Source organism: Triticum aestivum, chromosome 1A (genome assembly GCF_018294505.1).
Source record: "Triticum aestivum cultivar Chinese Spring chromosome 1A, IWGSC CS RefSeq v2.1, whole genome shotgun sequence".
Lineage (NCBI taxonomy): Eukaryota > Viridiplantae > Streptophyta > Magnoliopsida > Poales > Poaceae > Triticum > Triticum aestivum.
In genome coordinates this window covers 511,825,853-511,840,211 of record NC_057794.1, presented here as the reverse complement: position 1 = coordinate 511,840,211, position 14,359 = coordinate 511,825,853, and the positions used below count along the sequence as shown (strand labels likewise).

General features: G+C 48.1%; 1 protein-coding gene across 1 annotated transcript; it reads left to right on the top strand.

Moving 5' to 3' along the window:
• The first annotated feature begins 9,586 nt into the window (after positions 1–9,586).
• LOC123061421 (UDP-glycosyltransferase 73C4) lies at positions 9,587–11,293 on the top strand. Its single transcript, XM_044484520.1, has one exon. It carries the CDS (start codon positions 9,678–9,680, stop codon positions 11,100–11,102), a length of 1,425 nt encoding a protein of 474 aa, XP_044340455.1. The 5' UTR covers positions 9,587–9,677; the 3' UTR covers positions 11,103–11,293.
• Positions 11,294–14,359: the final 3,066 nt, after the last annotated feature.

Sequence of the window (14,359 nt, the reverse complement as noted above, 5' to 3'; positions counted from 1 at the left end):
GGGCTGTTCGTACACCCTCGTATCCTTCTCAGATATGGGCTCAATTTGAGGGTTTCATGGACAAGCGAGACATGACGAAAATTTGGAGGGTTCGATTGGATTGTGTTTTTCTTATCTCTCTTGTCCGGACTGTTCGGACTGTCCGCACGAACATATGAGGGCAGTTTAAGGGATACGGTTGTAGATGCTCTAAAAAAAGTTGAAAACTCCTTTTTTTAATCACAAACTTTATTGATTTAAACAACATTTAGGTGCGTCGAGGGCGGGAGGTTCGGCGGGGAGAGTGGGGTGCTCATGATGGAAAACGATCGGCTTGGTGGAGAACATGATGTACGACCTCATGGCCACCAACTCGCTAGTCACCAAGTCTACCAGGTTTCTCGGGGAGCTCGTGTTCAACGTGACTGGAAGGCAGGGGAAGCAGTGAGATTGATCTCCTTGGACTTGTGCATTCATGGTGTCTTTTGAGTTTCCTTGTTCTGTTGTGCCATTGCGTGAAACTCTGGAATGGTTGTGGTGCCACAACAACATGTTTGATTTTGTAATTTAGGCAGCATTTGCACATCATCTGCAGATTATGATAGGCGATGTTAATCAATGGATAATGGAAAGCTTTGTGTGCTAGCAAATCACAGAAATCAGGTGTTCAAAAGCTTGAGATTAACAACCAACAATAGACATCTTTGTTCGTCATGGCCCTTTTCAGCATTCAGAAAGAATTGAAGGGATTTTTTTTACAGTGAAAGGCAGGCAACGACCTTGCACCACCAATCAAACGAACTTGACGAAGGGGGCGTGATGCAACTGAAGAATTGCCCAAGCTGTCAGTGAGCTTCCCATTGGCAGTCCAGCACTAGGTTAGGGCATCCTTCTCTTGCAGTCACAACTGCACAGATTGGGGATCATACCAGAGAATTGGGTGATAGATTCGACAATGTGGTCAGCCTTGAAGTGTCGCACCCATTTGTCATTCTCCATGGCGGTTTTTATGGCCACAGTCCGGAGAGTGCACTGTTTGAAGAGGTTCGGGTAAAGCTCTTTCAAGCTCTGTCGGTGCATCTAAGGGTCCGTCCTGAATTTTGAAAGGAAGTTTGCTATTACGAGCATGGCTCTAATGTCGAATTGAGCAAACTTGTTCTTCTGACAACGATCAGCACACCAAAATATTGCCCATGCTCATTCAACACGACAGGAATCTCTGCTACTCGAACTCTAGTTCATGATGCATCTTATTCCCAAGAGATCGCGCTTACGCCATTCCAACATCACGTTTTATTCATCACTGTTACCCTTCTCAATCACTTCTCGACATCATCCACCGGAATGCTGGTATACATGAAGAAGGTCAGGGTTATTATAGGCTTTAAAGTTTCACCAATTCTCCAACTGGCACACACCTGCTGGCGTGACGGAGCACGCGCCATGAGTTTTTGCTGAACACGACACTACCAATGGATCCCAGTCGGAGTGGCTGTGAAGGCGCCCGACTATTGGATCCACGGCAGGGCTGCTCCGACAGCGGATCTGTATCCTCCTGGGACAAGCGGAATGTCAGCTGGACTGCTATCTCATCCTCGTCCAAGAAGGCGGCAAGCTCCCAATTGACTAATCTAGACCGGTCGGTCTCATACCCGCCCCTAGTGATGCAAGAGATGGCCGAGGAGGGAGCGGGGCAGAGCTGAGCGGACTGGAAGCGCAATGGACTAAGGGAAATTACTAAGTAGGACTTTGTCAGGGTTGGGATTTTTTGGGGTCAAGATTGGCCTGTCTGTTGTGGCGGCAGCGTCGGCCTCAAATCCGCCCCACATATGATCTAGATATGGGGTGCGAGACATTTGGCCTGGATATGGAGGATCCGATTGAATGACATTTTTCTCAAAAGAAGGATGACTTTTTTTAGCCGTACCCGGGTTGTCCGTCTGAACATATGCTGATATGCAAGAGGACGAAGGGGTCCGATTGAAGATGCTCTTGTCACTTATCAGGCTCATTTAAAGACATACTCCACACGCACGACAGGCGAAACACAAACGCCGCCACATCGAACCTCCTCCCAGTGCTCCTCCCCTCGCCGCCGCCGCCGGCGGCCTCGTGGACGGCTGCGGTGGCGGCGGGGCGCCCCTTTCTCCTCTTGATCCCCTCTCCGGTCGACCCCACAGTGAATGTCAGTTCGCATCGGATCCATGGACTCAATTGCTCATAGTTGTTTGCATCAGATCCAAGACTCGATCACTCATGGTGGCGCTCCAACAAATCAAGCCGGTGCCTTTGATCCAGCGACTGGATCACTCACACCGGCGCTCCAACAGATCGGGCGGATGCGTTCGATCCAGAGACTCGATCGCTCACGGGCGCGCTCCAACTGATCGATCGGGCCGGTGCCTTCGGTCCTAGCGGGCTCTGTGTTGTGGCTCGGGCCAAGTCAAGGGATGTGCCCCCGCATGGTCTGGCCGCAACCAGCCCACCAGATCTGATGGCGGCCAGGTTCTACTGGCTGCTGGCGTCCGGACCGGACCGGGAGATGTCCGCTACGGTTGGATCTTCGCCGTGAAGGATGTCGTGAAGCCATTGTTGGTGTGTCTAGCGTGAAAGTGATGTTGCGGGATGCAGCCGGAAGGCCCTTTCGTGGTTTTGGCGGTTCTCGCTTCGGCCAAGTTGCTTCGACAGTGAGATGCAATCTACAGATGACAACTTGACGTAGAGGGTATGGTTGTGCAGCGGTGCCAAGCCCAACACTGCTATGGGATTATGGAAAAGTGGTGGCGACAACACATGATTGACTCTGAGTTGATGGTGCTTCTTGAGTACCAGGTCTCGAGCTCCAGGATGAAAACCCTAGGTCGGACCATGGTTGGTTATGACTGGCAATGGGGATGTTTTTCATCGTTACCTTGTTGAAGGCATTGCTTAGATATGCTCGGATCCGTTCTTCGGGGTGAAAACCTAGAATTTGACCTTTGGTGGTTGGATCCGGTGAGGATGATGCTTGTGCGACATTTCCTTTCTAAAGACGTTACTGTTGAATAACCTCGCTGTCTTTGTGGTGTCAAGAGATAGTTGGTGAGGATATAGTCGTTCTTGTAGTTTGTCGATCGCAGTTGTTTGCTTTGGGGTCATTTTCTTTTTTCTCACTTAGGCAAAGCTTTGGTCTTGTATGACTTTGTTACTCGCCTTCGCATTTTTGTGTATGTGCGTTAGTATTGACTGTGTGCATCCTACCTATGCAGATACCGGATGTGTGTTCATTGTGTTTTGTATCCATTTGATGCTTCATTTTAAGTTAATAAAATCCAACCTTCATTGGAAAAAAATTAAAGACATGCTATGCAGAAGGCAGAAGGGGTCGGTTGAAGATGCTCTTGTCACTTATCAGGCTCGTTTAAAGTTTCCTGTCAAGAGTTCATGCATACCGACTCTAAGGCACTGTTTGGTTCATAAGTCTTAGGATTTTTTATCCCAACTTATAAGTCTTCAAGTCCCTAAAAAGTCCCTATCTGTTTGGTTTCTGGGACTTAATATGGACTAAAAGACCATATTACAATTATAAGTCCCTATAAGTCCCTCCTTGAGAGTCTTATTTCATAAGTCCCAAATGCCCACTTTAAGTCCCTATAAATCCCTCCTATTTAATTTAGATGAGATTTATAGGGACTTTTTTAAATCCCTAAACCAATAAGTTCCTAAAAACAAACAACCTCTAAAATGCACATGCACAAGGACATCAATAACCTAAAATCTAAAAAGTGGCCGCGCACGATTTGACGCGATCGAGCGGCCGGCTGGGAACCACACGATCTCTATCACGCGCGTCCGTCCCCACTTCAGGTGCCATCTGGTCGGCAGCCAACCTACCTCTCCCTCGTTCTCTCCCAACCCGTCTCTCTCTTTCTGTCTATTCTCCCTTCCTCACAGATCTGGATCGGAGGGGGCTCACTGGCGTCTCCCCTCAACGCCGACCACCAGAAACCTCCACCGGCTAGCCACCGCACTCCACCGGCTGAGGGGAGGCTTGGCCGCGCCGCCACCAGCCCCCACCACGACATCCCGCCTACCGTCCTATTGCTCCTTCCCCTACCGGATCCAGTCCCATCGTCGTCGTTCCCCTCCGTCGTCGACGGGATACGACCTCTGCGTCGACGGGATGGCCATCATCCTCGACGAGATGCGGCCGTCGTCTCCTTCCTCTGATGTCGTCCGAGTATATTCCCCTTCGTCCTGATTGAACCCATTCCCTCCCACTTGCTTGTTTGATGATGATAAAATAAGACAAAAATAAGAAGCAACTGAGAAAAGGTTTAGCATGCACCTGATTACCATCGCAAAGATTACACGGGATTCTTGTTTCTTTTGTTCTTGACGCATTTCTGAACGCAGGAGGGAAGTTACAAGGGAAGGGAAAGCACTAGCTAGCAGGGACCTACTTCATGCGTGTTGCAAGACCAGCATAGGCTGGAGTTCTACCGTTGCTTTGGTCGCGCTGCTAGTGAATTTTTGTGTTGATGCTTATGTTGTTGCTCCTATGGAGTGTTGCTGAATTTTCTTTTCCTACTGAAGATGGTGCTATGTATGTGCTTTGGGCTGTTGAATATGCTACTGAATTTTAGCAAAAGAAGAAGCGGAGGTACTGTGTTTGGGCAGCTATAATATGCTACTAATTTTTTGTTGGCGTTAACAATAATTATAGTTGCACACATAATAGTTCTGAGTTGGATATGATCATTTCAGATCTATAGTCGATTTGGCGCGTATCGCTCTGCAGCCGATTTTTGATGCTCTACAGGTACTAGTGGATTCAGCTGATTTGAGCTCTGTAGTTTATCTAAGTACTGAACATGCTGGCCCATCTGTTGGAATACATCAAGTTTTAAAAAAATTCAGACTTTTATTGTTCTATTTTGTGAAGAAACTACATTGCTGCACATGCGCGCCGTGGAGTTGCACATTTTTGTTGGCATCTATAGTAGTTTTAATTACGCACATATTTGTTCTCAGTTGGATACGATCATTGGAAAGTTGCACACACAGCGATCATTTTTTATTGGCATCTATATTACTTCTAGATATTACGCACATAATTGTTCTCAGTTAGATTCGGTCATTCGAAAGTTACACACATGGTGATCATTTTTTATTGGCATCTATAGTAGTTCTAGTCGCACACATAGTTGTTTTTAGTTGGACACGATCATTGAAAAGTTGCACACACGGGGTTCATTTTTGATTGGCATCTATAGTAGTTCTAGTTGCACAAATAGTTGTTTTCAGTTGGACACGGTCATTGGAAAGTTGCACACACGGGATTCATTTTTGGTTGGCATCTATAGTAGTTCTAGTCGCACACATAGTTGTTTTCAGTTGGACACGATCATTGAAAAGTTGCACACACGGGGTTCATTTTTGATTGGCATCTATAGTAGTTCTAGTTGCACAAATAGTTGTTTTCAGTTGGACACGGTCATTGGAAAGTTGCACACACGGGATTCATTTTTGGTTGGCATCTATAGTAGTTCTAGTTGCACACATAGTTTTTTTCAGTTGGACATGGTCATTGGAAAGTTGCACACACGACGATCATTTTTTGTTGGCATCTATAGTAGTTCTAGTTGCACACATAGTTGTTTTCAGTTGGACACGGTCATTGGAAGTAGTTGGCAGGGGAAATAGAAGTAGTTGCACAAAATCTGCTAGGCAGTTGGCCAGGGCAACAGATAAAGTTGCACATCTCACTGACATGGTTTTGTTGAATGGTGAAAAAATGCACATCCGTAGACCATGAGGGTGCAGAAAAGTTGTCTACATGGAGTTGCACACTCTCGTCGGTATAGTCACACATGCATGGCCACAGAGTTGCACAATCTTATCGGCATAGTCGCACATGCATGACCATAGAGTTGCACAATATCGTTCGGATAGTCGCACATGAATTGCCGGGGGAGGTGCTCATGCCCGGCCGCGGAGTTGCGCACTCTCGTCGGTATAGTCACACATGCATGGCCACAGAGTTGCACAATCTCGTTCGCATAGTCACACATAAATTGTCGTGAGAGGTGCTCACGCATGGCTGCGGAGTTGCACACTCTCGTCGGCACAGTCGCACATACATGGCCATGGAGTTGCACAACCTCGTCCACATAGTCACACATGAGTTTTTATGGGAGGTGCTCATGCCCGGCCACGGAGTTGCACACTCTCGTCGGCATAGTCACATATGCATGGCCACACAGTTGCACAATATCGTCTGCATAGTCGCACATGAATTGCTATGGGAGGTGCCCACGTCCGACCACGGAGTTGCACACTCTTGTGTTCATAGTCGCACATGCGTGGCCGTGGAGTTGGGACATTCTTACAGGATAGTCCCTCAAACGCGGTTGTAGAGGCTCACATGCGCGATGACTACCAGGCAGTTGGCCAGGGCACCGGGGCAGCAGATGAAATTGCACATTTTCAATTTTTAGAGAGTAGTATGGGGTGGTGTCACTAGTGAAAATTGCATGGCCTGGGCAACAAACGAAGTTGCACATCTCACTGGAAGGAGGCAATTTGTGGATGGAGGTACCATAGAGAAAAACTGCATGTCTACGGTGTACAAGAAAAGTTGCACATCCCTGTCAGGTAGTTGCACATCGACGGCTAGTCAGTTACACAAAACAGGGACAAAATTGCACACAAAAAAGTTTGTCAAAACATATCCATGCGGGATCTAGTTTCAAAGAGCACATCGCGAGGATTTCAGTGGTGAAAGCGAATCTTAATTTCGATATTTGGTTCAAAAGTTATGGCTTTTTTAAGAAACAAAAATTAAAAAGCAAACTAGATGGTCAACTCTCTTTAGTGTACAACGGACCACGTACTTACCTTTTTCATCGGCCGCTCCCAAACTCTACCTGGCGTTTTTAATCCTGAAATCTAAAAAGCGGCCGGCCACTAAATAGACAGAACGAGCGGCCGAACGCTCGCCGCTCGATCGACTCAGATCGTGCGGCCCGCAACGCCAGGTGTTACCTGGTCGGCGAGGCAGTCGCGAGCACCGCGCTACACGACAGACGTCCAATCTCTCCTCCTCCACCTTCTCCTCTTCAGCCACGCCCATCTTCCCACGTCGTTCCCCTTCTCCATCCACCTGCCCCCGAGCAGCAGGGAGCATCGGCGCCTGCGCTGCGTCGCCATGGATGGCCCGCCCCGAGTAGCAGCCAGCAGCCAACGACGTGAGGCTGGGAGTTCCTCTCCTCCCCGGATCCCGGTGACGGCGAGATCCAGCAGATGTAGACCAACCGGCGGTTGTCGTCGCCACGGCACGCGGCCCTCCATGGGCTTGTGCTTCCGCTCGCCTGGCGACGTGGTTCCCAGTGACTTACCAAACGGCTGCTTCGATCTGTGCCCCGATGACATGCCTAGTGCCCCAAGAAGGTCGTATCTTCTCCTCATCCACTCCTTTTGCTCTCTTTCTCTCTCTTCTTCCCTGGCCTGATGCGATGATTTGCCCCCAACAAATCCATCAATTTTTCATGTTTCCTTGCCGGGAATGAATAGATTGGATGTGTTGGTTCGTTGCTGCAGGGACGTGCTGGAGTCCTCGTCCACTGCATCTAGTAATTACAGGCCGCAGCATGGGAAGATAGAGAATCTCTGCCAACATTTCTGCTCAGACTGCGTACAACTACAAAGTGTTGCAGTACCCAGATCAGAAGCCTCTGCATCCTGAAACGGCACCTTCGCCACTTGCAGATCCAGAACAAGTATTTACAGGGTAGTTTTAGTTGGCATCTATAGTAGTTTTAGTTGCACACATAGTTGTTTTTCGTTGGACATGATTATTGGAAAGTTGCACATACGGTGATCATTTTTGTTGGCATCTATAGTAGGTTCAATTTAATTGCACACATATTTGTTCTCAGTTAGATACGATCATTGGGAAGTTGCACACACAGCGATCATTTTTTGTTGGCATCTACAGTACTTCTAGATATTACGCACATAATTGTTCTCGGTTAGATACGGTCATTCGGAAGTTACATACACGGTGATCATTTTTTGTTGGCATCTATAGTAGTTCCAGTTGCACACATAGTTGTTTTCAGTTGGACATAATCATTGAAAAGTTGCACACACAAGGATTATTTTTGGTTGGCATCTATAGTAGTTCTAGTTGCGCACATAGTTGTTTTCAGTTGGACACGGTCATTGGAAAGTTGCACACACGACGATCATTTTTTGTTGGCATCTATAGTAGTTCTACTTGCACATATAGTTGTTTTCAGTTGGACACGGTCATTGGAAGTAGTTGGCAGGGGCAATAGAAGTAGTTGCACAGAATCTGCTAGGCAGCTGGCCAGGGCAACAGATAAAGTTGCACATCTCACTGACATGAATTTTGTTGAATGGTGAAAAAATGCACATCCATAGACCATGAGGGTGCAGAAAAGTTGTATACAGGTGAGATCTTTGAAACTAGATCCCGCATGGGTATATTTTGACGAATTTTTTTCGATGCCAACTTTGGAGCTATATAGTGCAACTCTATTACTGCATTGTGCAACTTTATTACTACACCGTGCAATTTTTTTCCAAAACTAATGTTTGGAGCTGCGCCTTCGTATGAGGTTACAACCTAGCAACCACGACAACTTTGATGTGCGACTAGTCTATTGCTTCGACGAAAGTCGATGTGCAACCTCCTCTTGTAATGTAGTCTAGTCGCACACACATTGATATTTAGTTGGCTTGTAATGTAGTCTAGTTGCACATACATTGATATTTAGTTGGCTTGTAATGTAGTCCAGTTGCACACACATTGATGTTTAGTTGGCAGAAAGACTAATTACACACGCATATGCTTAGTTGGCTTGTAATTTAGTCTAGTTGCACACACACTGATGTTTAGTTGGCAGGACACTAGTTGCACACACATATGCTCAGTTGGCGTGACAATTTAGTCTAGTTGCACACACATTGATGTTTAGTTGGCAGGACTTTTTTGGCACACACACATATGCTTAGTTGGCGCGGCAATCTAGTCTAGTTGCACACACATTGATGTTTAGTTGGCAGGACTTTTTTGGCACACACATATGCTCAGTTGGCGCGGCAATCTAGTCTAGTTGCACACACATTGATGTTTAGTTGGCAGGAAGACTAGTTCGTCGAAACATCCCCATGCGGGATATAGTTTTGAAGAGCACGTCGCGAGGATTCCAGCGGTGAAAACGGATCTTAATTCCGACGCGCGGTTTGGAAGATATAGCTTTTTGAAAATTTTGAAAATCGAAACAAATGGATATGTGATCTGTTTTTTCCAACTGACTGTGACCGGTGTGAATGTATTAAATGCTAAAAGATACATGCGCTAGCGGACAAAAATTACACACATACATGTCTATTTTAAGCCAGCCGCTCGCGCATGTATGGCTGGCCACTCCATCGCGCTAATGGGCAGCCGGCCGCCCATTAAACGCTCTAAATATGCGGCAGTGACTAGACGTCTCGGACAGGGCCGGCCGCTAGCGAGCGGTACCTAGCGCCCGGCCGCCAGCTAGATTGGTCCCATCAATAATTGTACCTCCAGGCCATATTGACATCGACGTCGCAACCGCCACAAGCTTCAGCCTTCAGTTCAGTGCTGCTGCTACCCACTCGACTCCATTATTTCAGCAAACAAGAACAAACATATCGAGGAAATGGCCTCGACGGAGCACGGCGACAAGCTGCGGATCCTGATTGTGCCCTTCTTCGCCACCAGCCACATCGCCCCCCACACCGAGCTCGCTGTCCGCCTCGCCGCGGCCAGGCCGGGCGCCGTCGAGCCTACGGTGGCGGTCACCCCGGCCAACGTCTCGGTCGTTCGGTCCGCGCTCGACCGGCACGGCCACTCCGCAGCGAGCAACGCCGTCAGGATAGCCACCTACCCGTTCCCGGACGTGGATGGCCTCACGCCTGGCGTGGAGAACCTCTCCGCCGCCGGGGCCGACGCGTGGCGCATCGATGCCGCGGCCGTCGACGAGGGGCTGACGCGGCCCGCGCAGGAGGCTCTCATCAGAAAGCTGTCCCCTGACGCCCTCGTCACAGATGTCCACTTCTTCTGGAACTCCACCGTCGCCGATGAAGTCGGCGTGCCGTGCGTTACCTTCAGTGTCGTTGGCCTCTTCTCAAGGCTTGCCATGCGTCACCTCCGAGGCGCCGTCGAGAGCGACCCGGACTGCCAGGAGGTGATCGTCCCTGGGTTTCCAGGGCCGGAGATACGGATCCCGAGGACTGAACTGCCGGAGTTCTTAAGGTGCCAAGCGAAACACGACCGATTCGGAGGCCCGATCATGGCGGGGCAAGCCAGGTGCTTCGGCCTCGCCGTCAACATGTTCTTGGACCTGGAACGGCAGTACTGCGAGTCCTACACGCAAGGCCACGTGAAGCGCGCCTACTTCGTCGGCCCAGTGTCGCTGCCGTTGCCACCGGCCGGAGCCAGCGGCGGCGGCGAGGCGTCGTGCATCAGTTGGCTGGGCTCGATGCCAAGACACTCGGTGGTGTACGTATGCTTCGGCACCTACGCTTCGATCTCGAATGGTCAGCTCGGGGAGCTGGCTCTCGGATTGGAAGCCTCCGGCAAGCCGTTCTTGTGGGCGCTGAGGGCCGAGGGGTGGGCGCCGCCGGCGGGGTGGGAGGAGCGTGTCGGGAAGAGGGGGATGCTCGTCAGAGGGTGGGCTCCACAGACCGCGATCCTGGCCCATCCAGCCGTTGGGGCGTTCCTGACGCACTGCGGGTCGAGCTCGCTGCTTGAGGCGGCGGCGGCCGGCGTGCCGATGCTGACGTGGCCGCTGGTGTTCGACCAGTTCATCGAGGAGAGGCTGGTCACGGACGTTCTCAAGATTGGCGAGAGGGTGTGGGACGGGCCACGGAGCGCGAGGTACGAGGAGCAGCAGACGGTGCCGGCGGCCGCGGTGGCGCGGGCCGTGGCGAGGTTCTTGGAGCCCGGGGGAACAGGGGAGGCGGCAAGGGGCCGGGCGCAGGAGCTCGCCGTGAACGCTCACGCCGCTGTGGCGGAAGGCGGGTCGTCGTACAATGATCTGCACAGGCTTATCAGTGATCTGATGGAAACACGGAAGATCTAGCAGAACCCATCGAGCAGGTGACAAAAGTCGGCCAGGTTCTTCAGGGAGCTCGTGTCCAACGTGAGAGGAAGGAAGGGGAAGCAGTGAGATTGGTTTCCTTGGGCTCGTGTGTTCATGGCGTCTCCTGAATTTGTTTCATTCTGTCACCCCGATTGCCTGAAAAGCTCTGAAATAGATGCAACGGTGCAACATTTGATTTTGTAATCTAGGCGACATTTGCACAACATCCGCAGATTATGATAGGCGATGTTAGCCAATGGATGAAGGCAGTGGCGGATCTAGGATTTGAAGTCAGGGTAGTCCTTCCTTTTTTTTTTGACATCTACGATATATGAATGTTCTTAACTAATTAATAATCCCACATAGAAATCATGTATGCTTATATCTTCATAGCATATCTACGAAAGCAGTGTCCATGGTCCTCTTCATTCTTCAATAATTTTGCAATAATAACTTTCTTTTATCAAACATAATGACATAGTTGAACACAAATGATGTGCAAAATTATTTGTACTATATGGTTGTCGATTCATGTTCTGGACAGTGGATAGCACAACAAAGAACAAACTCTAAATCAATTGGAGATTTGGCAATGGGCGACCTCAAATCTGACGACCACCAGAGTGCTGGAGACCTGAGATGTACTCCGAGCGCCGGGAGGCCAGGGGCAAGGCCACAGCCCGCAGGGGTGGGGTGGGGAGGCTCGTGGGTGTAATCCCTGAAGCATTTTCGCGTCCATTTGTCATTCTGCACGGCGGTTTTTATGGTCATAGTCTGGAGAGTGCACTGCTTGAAGAGGTCCGGGTAAAGCTCTTTGAAGCTCTGCCGGTGTATCCAGGGGTCTGTCCTAAATTTTGAAAGGAATTTTTCTATTTGGACCATAGCTCTAATGACGAAGGAAGCACAGTTGTTCGATGGCACCTTGAATTCTGACAACTATCGGCACACCAAAACATTACCCAGGCTCATTCAGCACCTCAGTTATCCCTGCTACTCGAACTCTGATTCATAATGCGTCTTATTCCCAAGAGATCACGCTTAGGCCGTTCCAACATCACATTTTATTCTTCACCGTTACCTTCTGAATCACTTCTCAACATCATCCACCGGAATGCTTCAGTTTGACTACAAGATGTTGGAATACATGAAGGTCAGGGTAAGTATTTATAAAAAGTCAGCAGAGCCATACATGTGTAACAACTCGAGAGTTATTATAAGCTAAAGTTTGGAAAATTCGAATCTGAGCCCGAGCTCATCTGCACCTGCGCTCACGAAAAAAATCAAAATAAATACTAGAAAAAATCAAAAAAATTCATAAAAATATGCACTGTTCATATACTGTTCTGGTCTGATTTGTCTTTTTTGCTGAGAGTTGCATAGAAGTCCAAATGTTTTGAAAATTGGAGCGTACCTCACGCATCAAATTGTCTACCATCCAAAAAAAATTTGGAATTTTTTGAATTTTTCTGGATTTTTTACGAATTTTTTTTCGACCGGGTGCAGATGCACCCGGGCACCGAAACGCCGCTCTCAGTTTGGAAAATTCGAATCTGAGCCCGAGCTCATCTGCACCTGCACTCACGAAAAAAATCAAAATAAATACTAGAAAAAATCAAAAAAATCATAAAAAAATTGGGTGATAGACAATTTGATGCGTGAGATACGCTCCAATTTTCAAAACATTTGGACTTCTGTGCAGCTCTCAGCAAAAAAGACAAATCGAGGGCCTGTAAAAATATGCATTGTTCAGGTCTGATTTGTCTTTTTTGCTGAGAGTTGCATAGAAGTCCAAATGTTTTGAAAATTGAAGCGTACCTCACGCATCAAATTGTCTACCATCCAAATTTTTTTTGGAATTTTTCTGGATTTTTTACGAATTTTTTTTCGACCGGGTGCAGATGCACCCGGGCACCGAAATGCCGCTCTCTTAAAGTTTCACCAATTAACCTGCTCTGAAAATATTGCATTTGGTTTCTCTGAACACATAGTAGGAATACATGGCATGTCGCCTTTACTGCTCCACATGCTTGAGTTTATACAAGAAACTAGGCCCGTGTTACACAACCACAGAAAAGTGACACATACGTTTGATGAGAAGCCGTTTGGCGTCTGGACAATTGTTTTGCAAACTACTGCTGCTTGCTCCATTAGCTTCCCACTATGCATTTCTCTCGCTTTGGTTTAAATAACTAATTTTTAATCACAAATTTTATTGATTTAAACAATGGGAATACAATCGTTTTTGTACACGGTATAACGGGAACAGGGATGAATCTACTAGACATGCTTTAACAGGCTTGAGCCTGCCCTCCAACAGGAGTAATTTCTTTTTTATTACCAACGATCAGGCCAGCGCAGCAAATCGGCCGCTTCCCAGCCCATCTCAATGACATAATTAGAGTTGAGCCTACCCTCCATTTAATCCATAGATTCGCCACTGCCGGGAACAATGAATGAAACTAAGTCAGAGACATCTTCTCCTACTCTTGCAAGCTTGCTTCGCACATAGATGTGTCATCTCATTAGTTTCCCACCCAACATGATCTCATAAAGGATATGCGAAGTTTTCGAACCCTCATGCTTTGCCAGGTTTCACAGTTGGATCACTCTACTAACTCATAAACCAGCCAAACACCAACACACACAACCATTGCTTCACCAAAGAACTGGCACCAAATACTCATGTGCTTCCTAAAGGGGTAGTATTTTGCTAGGTTTCCTAAAGTGGTAGTTTTCGTCAAGGTTGGTAGTTTTGTGTAAATACTCCACCCCCTCCTATGGCCAAGTCCTATGGTTGTTAGAGCCCCAGGGGGCAAGGGAGGCGGCGAGGGGCTGAGCACAGGAGCTCGCTGTGAAGGCTCACGCCGCCGTGGCGGAAGGTCATCGTACAATGATATGCACATGCTTATCAACAATCTGATGGAAACACGGGAGATCTAGCTTGACCGATCAAGTTGAGGTATCCACAGTCGTTGGGGAGATCTAGTATCCCACATTTGAATGGGTTGTGTGTAAAATTCGAGCTGTTGCTAATGGCGCCATGCCACAAACTATGAAAATCACACGAGTGATGCACTGACGCTGGCAGAGCAAACTGGACAACATTTGTGATCTACATATATTATTTGCACGCCACATTTCTTCTATCGTGCCAATCACCTGAAACTCTGAATGGTTGCGGTGCTGCTGCAACATGTGATTTTGTAATTCACGCCGCATTTGCATAACATCTTCAGAACATGATAGGCAATGTTAAC

Bases quoted from the DNA above. Each gene is read 5' to 3' on its own strand.
- LOC123061421 (XM_044484520.1), top strand. From the start codon at position 9,678: ATGGCCTCGACGGAGCACGGCGACAAGCTGCGGATCCTGATTGTGCCC.